At 33.1% G+C, this 15,341-nt stretch overlaps 1 protein-coding gene across 5 annotated transcripts in view; it reads right to left on the bottom strand.

Annotated features, from left to right (window-relative positions):
* The window catches only part of EPC1 (enhancer of polycomb homolog 1), an 89,739-nt gene that overhangs the window by 12,349 nt on the left and 62,049 nt on the right, over positions 1 to 15,341 (bottom strand). For all 5 annotated transcript variants that reach the window (XR_004953129.1, XM_016160104.2, XM_016160105.2 and 2 more), the window contains exons 2-9: positions 14,903 to 15,062; positions 4,556 to 4,701; positions 3,933 to 4,139; positions 3,400 to 3,548; positions 2,423 to 2,582; positions 1,221 to 1,397; positions 1,052 to 1,141; positions 821 to 969 (exon numbers count right to left, since the gene is read on the bottom strand). Coding sequence is in view for 4 of the 5 variants with exons in the window: in XM_016160104.2 (XP_016015590.1) it covers positions 821 to 969; positions 1,052 to 1,141; positions 1,221 to 1,397; positions 2,423 to 2,582; positions 3,400 to 3,548; positions 3,933 to 4,139; positions 4,556 to 4,701; positions 14,903 to 15,062 (1,238 nt within the window). In the remaining variant the exon portion in view is untranslated. The remainder of the gene's footprint in view (positions 1 to 820; positions 970 to 1,051; positions 1,142 to 1,220; positions 1,398 to 2,422; positions 2,583 to 3,399; positions 3,549 to 3,932; positions 4,140 to 4,555; positions 4,702 to 14,902; positions 15,063 to 15,341) is intronic.

Genomic DNA, 15,341 nt, shown 5'->3' with positions numbered 1-15,341 from the left:
ATTGATGTTAATACAACGATGTGGGGGAAAAGTGCTAAATAAAATGTATTTTAATGTCTGGATAATTCTAAACTAATGCTTAAAAGTGATGAAAACTGCAACTAAGATTCAAAAATGAGACAAACATATGCATAAGCCAAGTAATATGTCATAAATCATACCCTTAGGTTTCTTTCTAAAAGCACCTCAATATTATCTATTTTGCCTTTTAATTTTTTCCACATTTTACATGAAAGCTTTCTTTTTCTTTGCTTTTATGCATTCTGCAATTCCTTCCCTCCCCCCATACAAAGGCACTTGGGAGTATGAAGTAGTTCTATCAGGTTTAAACAAAGGCAGAAGAGCAAGCAGATCGTGACAAACTGAGATGTCAAGATCAGGTCATGTGGATTTTTAGAGGCTTTTCACTGATGAGTTAACTCAGTATACTACGAATGACATTTCTTAGCCTATTTAATCCTTTTTTTAATATCTCCCAGAACTCCTGAAACAACTTTTTGTAGTTTCTTAAAACAATTTATACAATCATGATTTACACCTGCCTTTGTGTGGTACTTTCTGTCAGAATTCTGTTAGGATAGATATCTGAGGTTTTCAAACTTGAGAAGAAAATCAGATCCATTAGGGACCCATTAGCTATGCATTAAAAGCTATGGTTGTATAAGAACCAGGGAGCAAAGTATTTCAGTCAAAAAATCAGTATAGAATAGCAAATGACAACAAATGAGCTCTTTAGAAGGATTACCTCACTTTAGATTTTAGATTTGATTACCCTACTGTGTAAAATATTCCCATGCTTGCAATACAGAAAACACCTTACCTTCCACCGCGCCCAACCCGTCTTCGTGCAAATCCAATACACCTTTGGGGTACGGTAAGGGTAGTTAAGCAGTATCTATATCGCACATCCCCTAATCCTCCATCTTTAGGACTAGTCCAAGGCCAGTTGCCAGTTTGGTCTAAGTGAGGCTTAATAAGAAAAAAAATTCAAATTATTTTATTTTCAGTTAAAGGTAAACAGTTTGTTATTTAAAGAGAGTCTGAAACTTACAGCATAGTACTGACAGCCTGCTTTCCTACGGAAAGCAAAGGGACCATCGGGATCATTTTCTTCCTCAGCTTCCGAAGAGCCAGACAAAACCTTTAAATAAAATGAAATGAGTCAAAACATGACTTTCTACATCCCTGCCCTATAGTCACAGAGAGATTTTTATATTTACCTGGGAGAGAGGCTCTTCGTCAGAACTGGGAAAGTCATACTGGTTTAAATCTTTAGCATTAAAGACCGGCAGCGCAGCAGGACTTGTCTGTTGAGGTGGGGCAGCAGCAGATGATGGTAAGACTTTGGGCTTCTTTTCATATTTACGTTTAGGTCGGATAAGATCAGCTTTATCTTGCTGCAATAAAGTCATGAGTTAATCAAACACTAGGAAACCATGTTCAACAAACCTGCAGTTTTAGAGAAGTTTTAAAAAGTTTACTGCTATAATGAAAGCATTCATACTTGTAAGAGATAGACTCATGTCTTATACTGTAAAGTGTTAGAGGTCGGTTGGTCTCTGTGAAAACAGGAATACGCTCCTACAGCCTAAACATAATCTCATAAGTTATTTTGTTTCAATTTAAGTAAAGGAAAAGAATGTTAGTTCTCTAGCTTCTGAAACCCTGTAACTGCAGTTAATATTTACTGCTATCTCCTGTCTTTTTCTTACATTTCCATGAAAATACAGGAGAGAATTTTAAAAAGGTGGAGGGGGCTATCTAGTTCTTATTTTAAAGAATTAATAAATCAATACAGAGAAAATAATACTGAAAACAATTTTACATATACGCAAAGCAGACATCAGATTACTAGTAACATAGAAAATAAAGCCATAATACTCAGGTGTTATGAAAATAAATAGTGAGGATTTACTACTAGTTGAACAATGAAGGCATTCTGGAGTGGTGAATTAATTCTGAGCAGTTTTAGAGGATAAAGTTATGAAATCATTAAACTAGAGAAATGAAGGGTAAAATACAGAGGGCATGAGTGATTGAGCTGATGAACATAGGGCACGTCAGAAATATGTATAAGCAGCGATGGCAGAGGCTAGAAGTATGACTTTGATGCGTAGGAAAAAAGTACGAAAGATTATAGGCAAAAATGGTATTTGTTAGGAGGAAAAGATCATGGCAAGATCCGGTTATGTAAACATGATAAATATTTCTGTCAAGTTTTATGCAGTATGGCATTATGGTTTTTGGGAAAAGTTAATTACAAAGAATTATTACTTATAAGCCCTAGTGATGTACTGACAAGCGAGTTTTGAATAAAAATCTGGCTTTGCAGCATATTTCTTATGTATTTTTTTTTCACTTTGATTCTAATAATAAAATGCCACTCGATTATCAGCTACTATTATCACAAAACTTTTATCACCTTATTAACTTTAAACTCCTTCACATCCATTGGTTCCTGATGTTTAAATTGACTGCTATTAGTAATAGGGATGATGGGGATGGCATAAGTAGGTTTCACTGGCTGTCTCTGTGCCATAACCTCAGACATAATCTCTCCATTGTAGTCACCCAAATTATACCTGGAATTATAAAAAAGAAAATTTAAAAAATTAGTTCTGTAAATAGTTAACCTCAGGACTATTAGTAACAGAGATATAATTATACACACTGATTAGACTTGGCAAAATTATAGTTAAACTTTGACTAATTAGCTGAAAGCTTATTAAAATTAAAGATTACACAATTCCTTTGGTTTCTTCCTTTTACTTTTTGGCTTATAGCTTTATCTTGCCACCAGAAATAGATGATGGTGGGAAAAAAAGCAAAGGTTTGAATTTTCACTTAACAATTTTGGCGAGAGATTGGGTGGAGATGTTGAAATTAATGCCTAAAATGGTGCTGAGGAACTTTCTGCTAATTTGAATTGTCTGTGCTGTAAAACTAATTTTTCAGAACTGAATCACAAGAAATTTAATAGTTGTTTTCTTTAGGGATAGGGACTAAGAAGTTGGGAAGTTTTCTTGTGTACCCTGATGAATGATTATTAGAGTGTTAAGATTATGAACTTTCCCCCCTCCTTTATGCTTTTTAAAAAATCAGTACCATCTAGTGAGCAAAATAAAAACTGATGCCCTGCACAAACTCACATAAGTGTTAGAAAAACAAGATTTAAAAATGGAAATATCTGGCATATTGTAGTTTACTGAATTCAGTCACTTGAAAACAAAGAGAAGAACACATGTAAAATTTTAAAGTATATCAACCACACATTTAAATAATCTCTAATTATTAAAAGAAGATTATGGAGTCACAGATGATTGCTTAGAAAATAAATCAACTCAAGATCCAAAATGCTGCTGGTACCATGTTTCCTAATGCTAGTAAAATATACATTACCTCTTTTCCATAATTTCCAGTGTTAAGTGCAATAGCTCCCTTTTACTCTTTTCTCTTCTTTTTATCATCTCTAGAATAGTAACAGCCCGACTTAGATCTCGACGCAGCTTAAGCATTTTTTCATAAGAGGCCTCGTCATTTTTACGATTCTGCAAATATAAAGTTGCTTGTTTAATGTCAATAAACATTTGTACCTAGAGGCTACAAGAGTTGGACATAACAGCCATTAATATATATAAATGTGTATATTTGAAGGGAAGAGAATTTAAAAACAGTGAAAGGAGGCACGGATTGCCAGGAAATCAATTCTGTATATGATTTTAAATGGATTAACATTAAAATATATCAACTGCTCCGTAATGAATCTTAAGGTTGATTCATTTTACATTGATATTTTAAATTATCTTATATCGAAAGTCTACTTAAACAAATTAAAACACAGCCTTCAGATACTGAGGTATTCATAACTAGGATGTAAGAAACTACATCAAAAAAAAAAAATTCCCCCCAAAAAATCTCCCATATTCACTTACTTTACGAGTCTGCATTTTTTCAGTACGTCTTCTGAAAGCCACATAAGGATCATTTGTGCTGGAACCATCTCGCTTCTCTTGTTTTACTGATGGGATAAGAGATGGCCCGCGACAATTTTTTCTCTTTTTAATCCAGTATTCATAAACTTCTCTAATTAATTCATCGTCTTCTTTTAGTAGTAGTTTGGCTTCCTGCAGACTGACTGGCTAAATGTAAAATTACGATGTCATTTTCATATAATACATATATAAGATTTAAAAGTACTTCTAAATTTAAATGAAAACAATCAAAATAACAGAAAGCACAACAGCAAACATGTTGAATATCTTGCACATGTCATTGAGCTAGATGCTTTATATACATTATTTTATTTAATTTTCACAAATATCATAGGATATTTATCATCTCTATTTTATAAATGAGAAAACTGAGGCACAGATAAATGTAAACATATTGCTCGGGATTATTATGTTATAGTTGGCTGAGATAGAATATAGCCTCATTCTTGTTAGTGCTATAGCCTGCTCACTTACCCCTCCTTAACATTCTACTTTTTCCACATAACTGTGGATATTTATATAAATACACACACACTTATTATATATACATAATTAAGTTGTACCTGCTGACCACTGCCTTTTTCTAGACGGTCAATCATCTCTTCAAATTGCAATGGGCAGATGTCCATTTTCTTTTTCAGTTTATTCACGAATATTTCATCTTCAGAATCCAAATCATAATCAGGCTGTTCAGCATCCAAACTAAAAGCTGACAGAAGAAACCATAAACAATCATTTACTGTGTGAATCCATCGACAAAAACCTCTCACAGATGTCTGGATAAAAATAAGACCTAAACTTTCTGAAGGAATAAAAAGATTTCTTTGAATTTTGTTTTCAGACATACAATCTAAGCTTACAGATATGCTTCCCACATCTGAAGTTTAAGAAAGGAGATCACTTTTAATGTTAATATGGATATAAGTGATAAAAGACAACTGATGTGATCCCATTTCCAAAGCAAATAAACCAGAAGTTCATTATTAAGAACATAAAGAGCTTATTAATGTATTGCATTGAACTATATGAAAGTTTCATAGTTCAAAACTTGATACAATATTAGCAATTTCATATGGTTTGCCATAATATAATAAGGTCTTTAAATAAAATTGTTTCTAGAATACTTAAGTCCTATTTTGTAGATTTTAAAAAGATTTCAATTAAAATATAGCTAACACAAGATTGTGTTAGTTTTATCACAGTAGTCACCATTTATACACCTAAAGAAGTGGTCACCATGGGAAGTCCAACAACCGTCTGACAGAGTACAACACTATCATGATATGATTGACCATGTTCCTTATGCTATGCACCACATCCCTATGACTTACTTGTTTTATATCTGGTAGTTTGAACCTCTAATTTCCCTTTACCTATGCAAACAGAACTTTTGGAAATCTCGAAATAGATGAAAAAACAAAACAAACAAACAAAAAAACTAGACTGTTGGATTAAAAACACTTGTTTTTATGTCTCTAACCAAGATAATGCATATTTGTGTGGTTCATTAGGGTAACCACTAGCCATATGTGGCTAATTAAATTTAAGTAATTAAATTACAAATTCAGTAACTTGGTCACATTTGCCACAATTCAAGTATTAAAAAGCAACATGTGGTTAGTGGCTAGTGCTGTACCAGACAGTATAGATCACAGAATATTTTCATCATCATTGAGAGTTCTATTCAAGAGTAGTGATCAGATAATCCAGAAACATAAACTGATAGGGACCTACTAGCAATGTTCTGCCTTCTTAAGGATAATATTTTATATACTTTTAGGGTCACATTTTTATATCACTTTCGTATCTTCCACTATAAAAATTACTTTTCTTTAGTTCAAATCACATTTACAAAGCTTAATTATTCATAAAAGCTAAAGAAGCTCACCTAATACCACCTTACATTTGCATTATTGAAATATATTTGACATACTTCTGGCATACATTATATCATCAATGACAAGCCATGTCCAACAAACATATCAAGGAACAGAATCAATACTGGAAAGTAAAATTCCTATCCTACGGAGCACAGTGTGTTTCCCACTGAAGTTAACAAGTACCTGAGAATCAGACTGTTCTTGCCTCTGCAAGATCTATTCTTTTAGTTGGTACAAACATATCTAGGATCTTTCAACATAAGGAGAGACAATTCTTATTCATATATAAAATATTAAAGCCCTAGAAAAAAGCTAACATAAAAAAACTCACTTTAAGATTTCATTTGACCAAAAAGACCACAGGGAATGATTGAACTATAACTTAGCTTCAGCCAAACCTGCAATTCCGACAGCTCAGTGACAGCTGATAAAGACCTAACTTGTTTATCATGGTCCTAGAAATAGGAGTATCTTCAAATTTTCTGGGCCATGTTAATGAGTGTGTTCAAAGTAGAAAACAGAGTATGAAGAGAAACAGGGAAATGGGTTGTCTCTTCTAATTAAGTTCTGCCAATTAAAATGAGACCTAGCTAGCCAATAATTGTTAAATAATCCTGTAGAATCTGACCCCTTTACAAATATTTGATGGGGATAAACACAGACATGTGTATGGTTAAACAAAATACAGTATAATGCACAGATGGAGAAAATGCTATAGAAAAAAATTTTAGTAAAAGAACACAATGATACATATAAACTCACTAGATAATTTTTAGAGTGGTAAAAAACACAGTACTTGCCCTCAGACTCAAGAGTCCGGTGATAGAAATGAAATGTATATAAATATCTATGTAACAAATGCCATATTATGGCTCCGACTAAGTGTATATGGTGGGTATGTCCATAACTCACAAGAGTATTTTAAAAATACAAGAAGCGAATTGTGAAATAATATTTGGGTACATGAAACGGTACAAAATGTGGATTAGAAACAGAACACAACCACTGATTGAAAAGAAAGCACATCATCCAAGGCTGAGCAGAAATTTCTCAGATCAGGAATGGTAAACAGGTTTCAACTCAAGCACTAACTCTCAATGACTGATCATATCTACTTGCAAAACTCCTGGAATAAATTCGAGCAGCAGAAAAAACTGGCATAATAGTGATATTTACTATGGGATAGTAGGTTATTTGTTGCCTTTGCCTTAGACCTAAGAAGACAAACCTATTACTGGCTAGCTAGGTCAGGACATTCTTGAACTTCTTTATATTTAAAAGTGACAGAGCCTGGAGTCACTTTTAGAATGTACTTGGGGAGAGTGAATAAGGGATCCCAGATTTGACAGATCTGAAATCACAGATCTGAAATCCTTTGTAGATATAGCTCTGTGGTTCATGCTATAGATTTTATCTGTCAGAAAGTAGTACCAGAAGAATAATGGGGGATTAAGAATGTATGTTGTAGTGGGATGGGGAGGCAGACAGGCAAAGGGAAGGAGAAAATGTATCTTTCATAATGAAGGCATAAAGACAGGATACATCTATTCCAAAAGGTAATAAAAAAAGTAAATTCTCTAAGGATCTACTTTTTTTAAATTAAGTTTATTGGGGATAATATTGTTTAATACAATTATATAATTTTCAGGTAAACATTATAATTTGACATCTCTATATTCTATTGTGTTTACAACCCAAAGTCCAGTTTCCTTCAGTTACCATATATTTGATCCCTTTACCCACTTCACCCTCCCCATACACCCCTATTTTTGACCCCCTTTACCCCATCTACCTACCCCTTCCTCCCCTGTTCCCTACCCTCTGGTAACCACTAGTCCATTGTCCGGGTCCGTGAGTTTCTGTTTGTCTTGTTCATTTGTTGCTTTTATGTTTATATCCCACATATAAGTGATAATACGTGATTTCTACTTTTTCAGTCCATCTTATTTTGCTTAGCATGATTATCTCCAGGTCCATCCATGTTGTTGCAAATAGCAGTATTTCACCTCTTTTTATGGCTGACTAATATTCCATTGTATATATGTACCACAGCTTCTTTAGCCAATTATCTACCGTAGGATACTTCAATTGCTTCCATGTCTTGGCCACTGTGAATAATGCTGCTATGAACATCAGATATGGGTTTTCAAGTCTTTGGGGTAAATACCCAGTAGAGGGATTGCTGGATCATATGGTAGATCAATTCTTAGTTTTTTTGAGAAACCTCTATACTGTTTTCCATAGTGGCTGTACCCACCAGCAGTGTATGAGGGTTCCTTTTTCTCTGCATCCTCTTCAACATTTGTTATTACTTGTCCTGTTGATTATAGCTATTCTAACAGATGTAAGGTGGTGGTATTTCACTGTGGCTTTGATTTGCATTTCCCTAATAGCTAGTAAAGTTGAGCATCTTTTCATATATTTGTTGGCCATTTGTATATCCTCTAGGGAGAAGTGTCTGTTCAGGTCCTCCACCCATTTTTTGATTGAATTGTTTGTTTTTCTGTTGTTAAGAGTTGTATGAGTTCTTTGTATATTTTGGATACTAGGCCCTTATCAGAGGCGTTGCTTGCAAATATATTTTCCCATTGTAAGGATCTATTTTTAAAAAATATTTTTTATTTGAAGTTCAAACTTACAAAAGTTGGAAAATAAAAGCAGCACAAGGAACACCTACATATCCTTTACCTAGATTCGCCCACTGTTAAAATTTTAATGTTTTATCATTTGCATGTGTATACTGTTTCTACACACACACAATTTTGAGCCATCGGAGGGTAAATTACATTCAGATGGCTCTTTACTGTTAAATACTTTAGCGTGTATTTCCTAAGAATAAATATTCTTTTGGATAATCATAGTACGGTCACTAACTTCGTAAATTTACACTAGTACAATTTAATCTCCTGCCTATATTCCAATTTCTCAGCTTATTTAAGAATTCATAACATTTCCCCACTTAAGCACAGGACCAGTCTAGGATCAGGTATTACTTTCATTGTTGTTTCTTTAGCCAATTTAATCTGGAACGTTTCCATACCTTTTGTCTTTTAAGACATTAATTTTTTTTTTTAAATATCCCTCTTTCCAGGACTTTATTATTGTTGCTGCTGTTGTTGTTATCATCGTCACATTCCTAACTTTGTGTCTGTCTGATTTTTTGTGATTAGATTGTGTACTGTTAGCTGGCATACTGCATACTCAACTTTCTTAGTTTTCCTTAGTATATCACATCTAGAGGCATATATCCATATCTATACACATACACACAATGTTTATCTATTTCTCTTAAGTGATGATTAGTTTTGTTCACCAGTCAAGAAATTGCCTGATTACTCCACCTTATTTTTTTCCATCCTTGAACTAACAAGCCATTTGTGGGGAGAGCTTAGACCATGCAAATACCCCGCGCCTCATCAAAATTTCCTCTTATCGTGGGCAAACATTGATGATTCTTGTGTGACCCAATCTTGATGATGGTAATTGCAAAGATAATTTCCCAATTCCAACATTCTCTTCACATTGTACCATTCAGCTCCTGGTGTTCTATTGTAAAAGCTTGGGACTAGACTTCTTTACCATTTACTTCTTTATCATCAGTATGGACTCACAAATTCCTACTTTTTCAATGGTCTATATTTGATTACTGTACTCAATTATTCCATTGTTTTAAACTGTCACAGAATTAGCCGGTGGAAACTCCTGTGTCCCTGAGAAAGGCTCCTATTATTTTTTAGAATGTTTAATTTCTGGCATTACAAGATGTTCCAAGTTCATTTTGTACCTGCCCTGCCCCCTGCCTGGAATCAGCAATTTCTCCACAGATTCTTGGTCCCATTTAGTGGAGAATGGATTAGAGAATAGGACTAGATGTGCTATTGAATATTTTTGCTGCTTGGCCCTTCCAGTGGACAGAACTAGAAACGCATATATCCATATCTATACACATACATACGTATATAAATACATATCAAGACTGTTCTTTTAAAAAAGGTTTCCTTTGAGAATTAACAGTAGAGCTTTGAAATTCAAGTGCAAAGGGAAGGGGAAGAGAGAATTGTTCCTGTCTATTCTGGTCAGACTGTTTTGTCTTTTCTTCCAGCTTAAATAGGAAAAAAAGAAGTCCCAGCTGTATAATCTAGAAGCTTTCCAGATCACCAATCAAAATGGAAACATTAAGACCTTTTGTATCAGAAAATGTTGAGCAGCACTCAGTGACGTAGCTTAGAAGGCACCTACCATCGGGAGCTAAAGAAGGGGATAATGGTTTTAACGGCGGTTTCTTCCTTCAGAGATCTGACTAGAATAAAAATTAAGATCTCTTTCCTAAGCTAGTTGAAGACAAGAATAGAACTGAGATGTTCCCAACTAATGTCAGTGAAATGTTAACAGATAACATCTAATGAATACATTTGGAAAATGGTGATTTAAAATAAACTTTTTTTCTTAACTGCAGGATGTCCCGAGACTATAAACACAGTAATATGCACTGGGATTCTGAGGGTAGGGATGGGAGTAATGTGCAGTAATTCTAACATGTTTGGTCACTGCTTTTTTAGGGCACACTAATTATCATCTTAAAAACTCCAAGGAACTGTTTTAAGAGCTTTACAAAACAGAAATGAGGGGGACTGAAATGAACCAATCCATACATATAACTCGAGGTCATGTACCCTTCCTTCATAGGCAATTTACTAGACTGCCTAGCAGTCAAGATTCAATGTTAACTTTGGAGAAATTTACACTATAATTAGCTTTTTTTGGTATTTATTGTAGTATATTAAAAGCCAATAGCAAGTTTTAAAGAATTAACATCAATTTATACATCCTCTTCCAGAAAACAGACTAAGAGGAAACAGTTCCCAACCTGTGTAATGAGGTCAGTATTACTGACACAAAACTGGAAAAGAAAGAATAAAAAAAAGATGACTACCAACCAACATCTCTCATGAACTCAAGATGCAAAACTCAATAAAATTTCAGCAAATCCCACCCTATGATGTATGAGAAAATAACATACCATAGCCTAGTAGGATTTATTCCTACAAGGCTGGTTCAATATTTGAAAATCAACCAATGTAACCTATCGTACCTACAGGCTAAAAAAGAAAAATCACATAAAGCTATCAATTGATGAAGAAAAAACCTTTGACAAAACCTTTCATAATAAAAACTTTCGGTACACTAGGAACAGAGGGAAATCTCCTCAATCTCATAAAAAGCAACTACAAAAAATCCTACGGTAATGTAATACTTAATGGTGAAAGACTGAATTCTTTTGTTTAGGATCAGGAACAAGGCAAGGATTTCTGCTTTCACTGCTCTTCTTATAATATCGTACTGAAGTTCTAGTCGCTATAATAATAAAGTATTAAAAATATATAGATTTAAAAAAGGAAAAAATTACAACTGTTTCTATTTGCAGACTGCACATGATTTTCCAAGTAGAAAATCCCCAAAAAACTGCAAGCATCTCCTAGAACTAGTAATTTTAGTTAAGGCCACAGGACATAAGACAAACACACAATTCGACTGTACTATTTTTAATTATTCTAAAGAAAATAAAACACTCAGGTATAAATCTAAAAAAACATGTACAGTATTTGTATTGTGAAAATCATGAAGTGTCAATGAAAGAAACTGGAGGAGATCTAAATGGTGGGAGTCTACACGGTCACGGTCTGGCAGCCTCAACGCAGTAACGGTGTCCACTCTTCCTAAAAGGATCAAAGGTTTAATGTAATTCCTATTAAAATCTCAGCAAGTTTCTTTGTAGACAGAGATGAGTTTATCGTAGTATTTATATACAAAGGCTCTAGAATGCCCAAAACAATTTAGAAAAACAAAAATAAGGAAGCACTCTCCCTGATGTTAAGGATTATTATATATAGCTGCAGTAATCAAGCCAGAAATACTGTCTTGGGATAAACACAGAGATTAATGGAGTAAAATATAGAACCCAAGAACAGATTCGCATTATTATGCCTAATTAATTTTTGGTCAAAAAGCAAAAGCAACTCAATGGAAAAAGGACAGTTTTTTTTCAATAAAGAATACTGGAGCAATTGGATATCCAGAAGCAAAAAACCGAACCAGACTGAACAAAACCGAACCAAACCAAACCAAAACAAACCAAAACACGCACAAAAAAATATCTTGAACTAAACCTCACATTCAAAATTGATCATACACTTAAATGTAAAATGTAAAACTTCTACAACAGAACATAGGAGAAAATCTTTGGGACCCAGGACAAGGCAAAAAAGAGTCAATACCAAAATCCTGATTTATAAGAGGAAAACTAATAAACTGGATATCATCGAAACTAAAAACTTACTCTGTGAAAGACCCTATTAGGAGGATGAGAAGACAAATTACATACTTGGAGAAGATATTTCAAATCACATATATGACAAAGACTTTCTTTCTAGAATGTATAAACAAAACAAAATCCTCAAAACACAACATTATACAAACAAACCAATTAAAAAATGGGCAAAAGACACACACAATCATTTCATTAAAGAGGATATATATATATATAAACGCAAAAAGATGTTTAACATATTAGCCATTTAGAGAAATACAACTTAAAAGTACAACGAGATATCACTACATACTTATTAGCATAGGTAAAATAAAAATAGCAATAACCTCAAATGTGAGCAATGACACAGGAGAACTGGATCATATATACATTGTTGGTGATCATGTAAAATGGTACATACAGTACTTTGGAATATATTGTATAAGTTCTTGTCAAACTAAAAATGAGTGACCTAGCAACCACACTCATAGGTATTTATCCCAGAGAAATAAACACATATTCACACAAAAACTTGTTCATGAATGTTCATAGCAGCTTTATCTGTAATAGTCAAAAACTAGAAACCACCCAAATGTCTTTCAGTGGGTAAGTGGTTAAACAAACTGTTTTACATATATATTATGGAATACATCTCAGCAATAAGAGGGAATAACTACTGATACATAAAACAACTTGGATGAACCTCAAGAATAATATGCTAAGTGAAAAAAAAGCCAATCTCAAAAAAGATACAAAGTACATGACTCCATTTAGGTTACATTCATGAACTAAAATAATTATAGAGATGGAGATCAGATTAGTGGTTGCAGGGCTAGGGATGGATTTGACTATAAAGGAGTAACAAGACAGAATCTTGTGGTGATGGTAAATTCAGTACCTTGAGCACGGTGGTAATTATGTAAGACTACATATATCCTGTGAATGTATAATTATTCAAAACAAAATATTAAAAGAAATTTAGTGAATGCTAACACTAATTTAGCTGGCTCTGCTTTCCAAAGACAACATATTTCAAATATGTATTGATTAAAATTTTTCTTTCCAAATAAGCTACAATTATGCTGCCATTTTATTATTATTATTTGATTACAATGTCAGATAAGTCAATTCCTTTTTAAATATATTAACTTTTGACTTTTCTGACCACAATTTATTCCACTAGTTACCAGTACAATGTGTTTTATGGATTTGGGTTATCAATAAGCAGTCTATTTGTAAAACATGCAAATTTTTTTCTGATAGTAATGATATTACAAATCTACTAATATAATTTTATCTTATTCAATCTTGCTTTAACCTAAAAGCATGCATTTGTAAGATAATATAGTCTGTGACTATGGAATACAATGTGGCTCTAGTTAATATATGAAGATTAGATCTATAACTTTCACATTGACATTATTTTCCAGAGAACTTACTTTTAGGTGCTAATATTGATCAAATTTGTTTAGAATCTGTATCTGTGTCTTATATGTAATTAAACATATGATTGGCAAGAAAATACACACCACTTAATTGGTTCACTTCAAAGTAACCTGTAGTAAACTGGATTTTTTTTTTTTCTAAAGGAAATCGGTATGGCTAGGTGCAAATTGAAGATGAAAACTATCACCAGTAAAAAATACCCAATACTAACATAGTACTGATAAAAACCAATATGGCCACTATGTTTACTTTTAGTTTTCATATTTAAGAACCAGTAAAATAAATATTTAAAATCCAGGACAAAAACTGGAACATGGAGAAAAAGTTAAGTGAGTTAGAAAAGTAGTTAATGAGTTAGAAACTAGTTAAAACTAGTTTCTCTATGTCCTTAGAAAGAACAAAGAGAACAAAATAGATTTATATTGTCCTGAAAAAAGTTTAGAAAGGCCCCTAGAAAAACCTCTTGATAATAAAGGTCAAAAAAATAACAAAATGAAAGCTGTAGCAATTTTTCCTAGTAACTTTTCAACTATGTTTTTAAGTTGTCAACTACTTGAGTGAATAAAGTATAGAGTATGTATACTCTTAGATCTACAAGCTCTTAGCTGTTCATCATCAAACGTGATTGCTATCAAAAGATCATTTCTAATGAAGAACCTATCATTATTGAGTGAAACAATTTACCCATTAGAATACTTATTTAAAAAAAAATAGTAGAAACAGCTATTGGGGGTTGGCAAACATGGCCCAGGGGCCAATACTGGGTTGCCATTTTTCTACAAGTTTTATGGGAACATGGTCATGTCCTTTTGCTTATTTATTGTTTACGGCCAATTCTGCCTTATAATAGCAGGGTCAAGTAGTTGTGATAAATGATACAAATGACCCACAAAGTTTAAAATATTTACTACCTGATCCTTTATAGAAAATTTGCTGACTCCTGACTAACATTAAGAAGTTCTTTAAGGCTATTATTATTATTATCATTATTATATCTGAACAGTAAGAAAACTATTTCTATATCTGAGGTCCAGTCTTTATCCTATTTGTCTAAAGTAACATAAGATCCCATGTTAAGATGAAACTAAAAATCTAAGATGAAAAACACTTTTTTTTTTTGGTCAGGCAGAAACCTCAAATGCAACTTTAATAGTTGAAAATGAGCTCTAATAAATCTTATTTCACTGAAATGGGTACTGAAAATAGCTTTGAATAGATAAAAACTTGTCGAGTTATATAACATAGAAAATATAATTATTAAAAGAGTAGGTACTTACGCTGTATGTGAATGAGCTGCTTTGGCATCTTAAACTCCCCAGGATATATAGACTCATAGTAAGCAATATTACTTTCTGCCTCTGGGACTGGTATAACCATATTATCCCTCTTCTCGCCATACACCTGCTGTGCTGAAATAGCCCGCTGAAGATGGTGTTCCTAAACAGAGGGAAAAATAGGTAAGTTTATGTATTAAAAAAAAAAAAGCAAACAGAATGCATAGCCTTATGAAGAGGTTTTTGTTCATTTATTTTAGTAGTCTTGAAAGGATGCTGCTAACAATATAGTTAGTGGTAAAAATATTTTAAACATAAGATTTTGTCAGACATATTTTCTCAATTTAAGTAACGATACTGCACTGAAATTGAAAGTTAAATTAAAGACTCTAAAAAGTTGACAAAACTGTTACTTAAAGTTTGTACTTTATAGATGAGGTTT

Source organism: Rousettus aegyptiacus, unplaced genomic scaffold (genome assembly GCF_014176215.1).
Source record: "Rousettus aegyptiacus isolate mRouAeg1 unplaced genomic scaffold, mRouAeg1.p scaffold_m13_p_10, whole genome shotgun sequence".
Lineage (NCBI taxonomy): Eukaryota > Metazoa > Chordata > Mammalia > Chiroptera > Pteropodidae > Rousettus > Rousettus aegyptiacus.
This window is presented reverse-complemented; position numbering and strand designations above follow the sequence as displayed.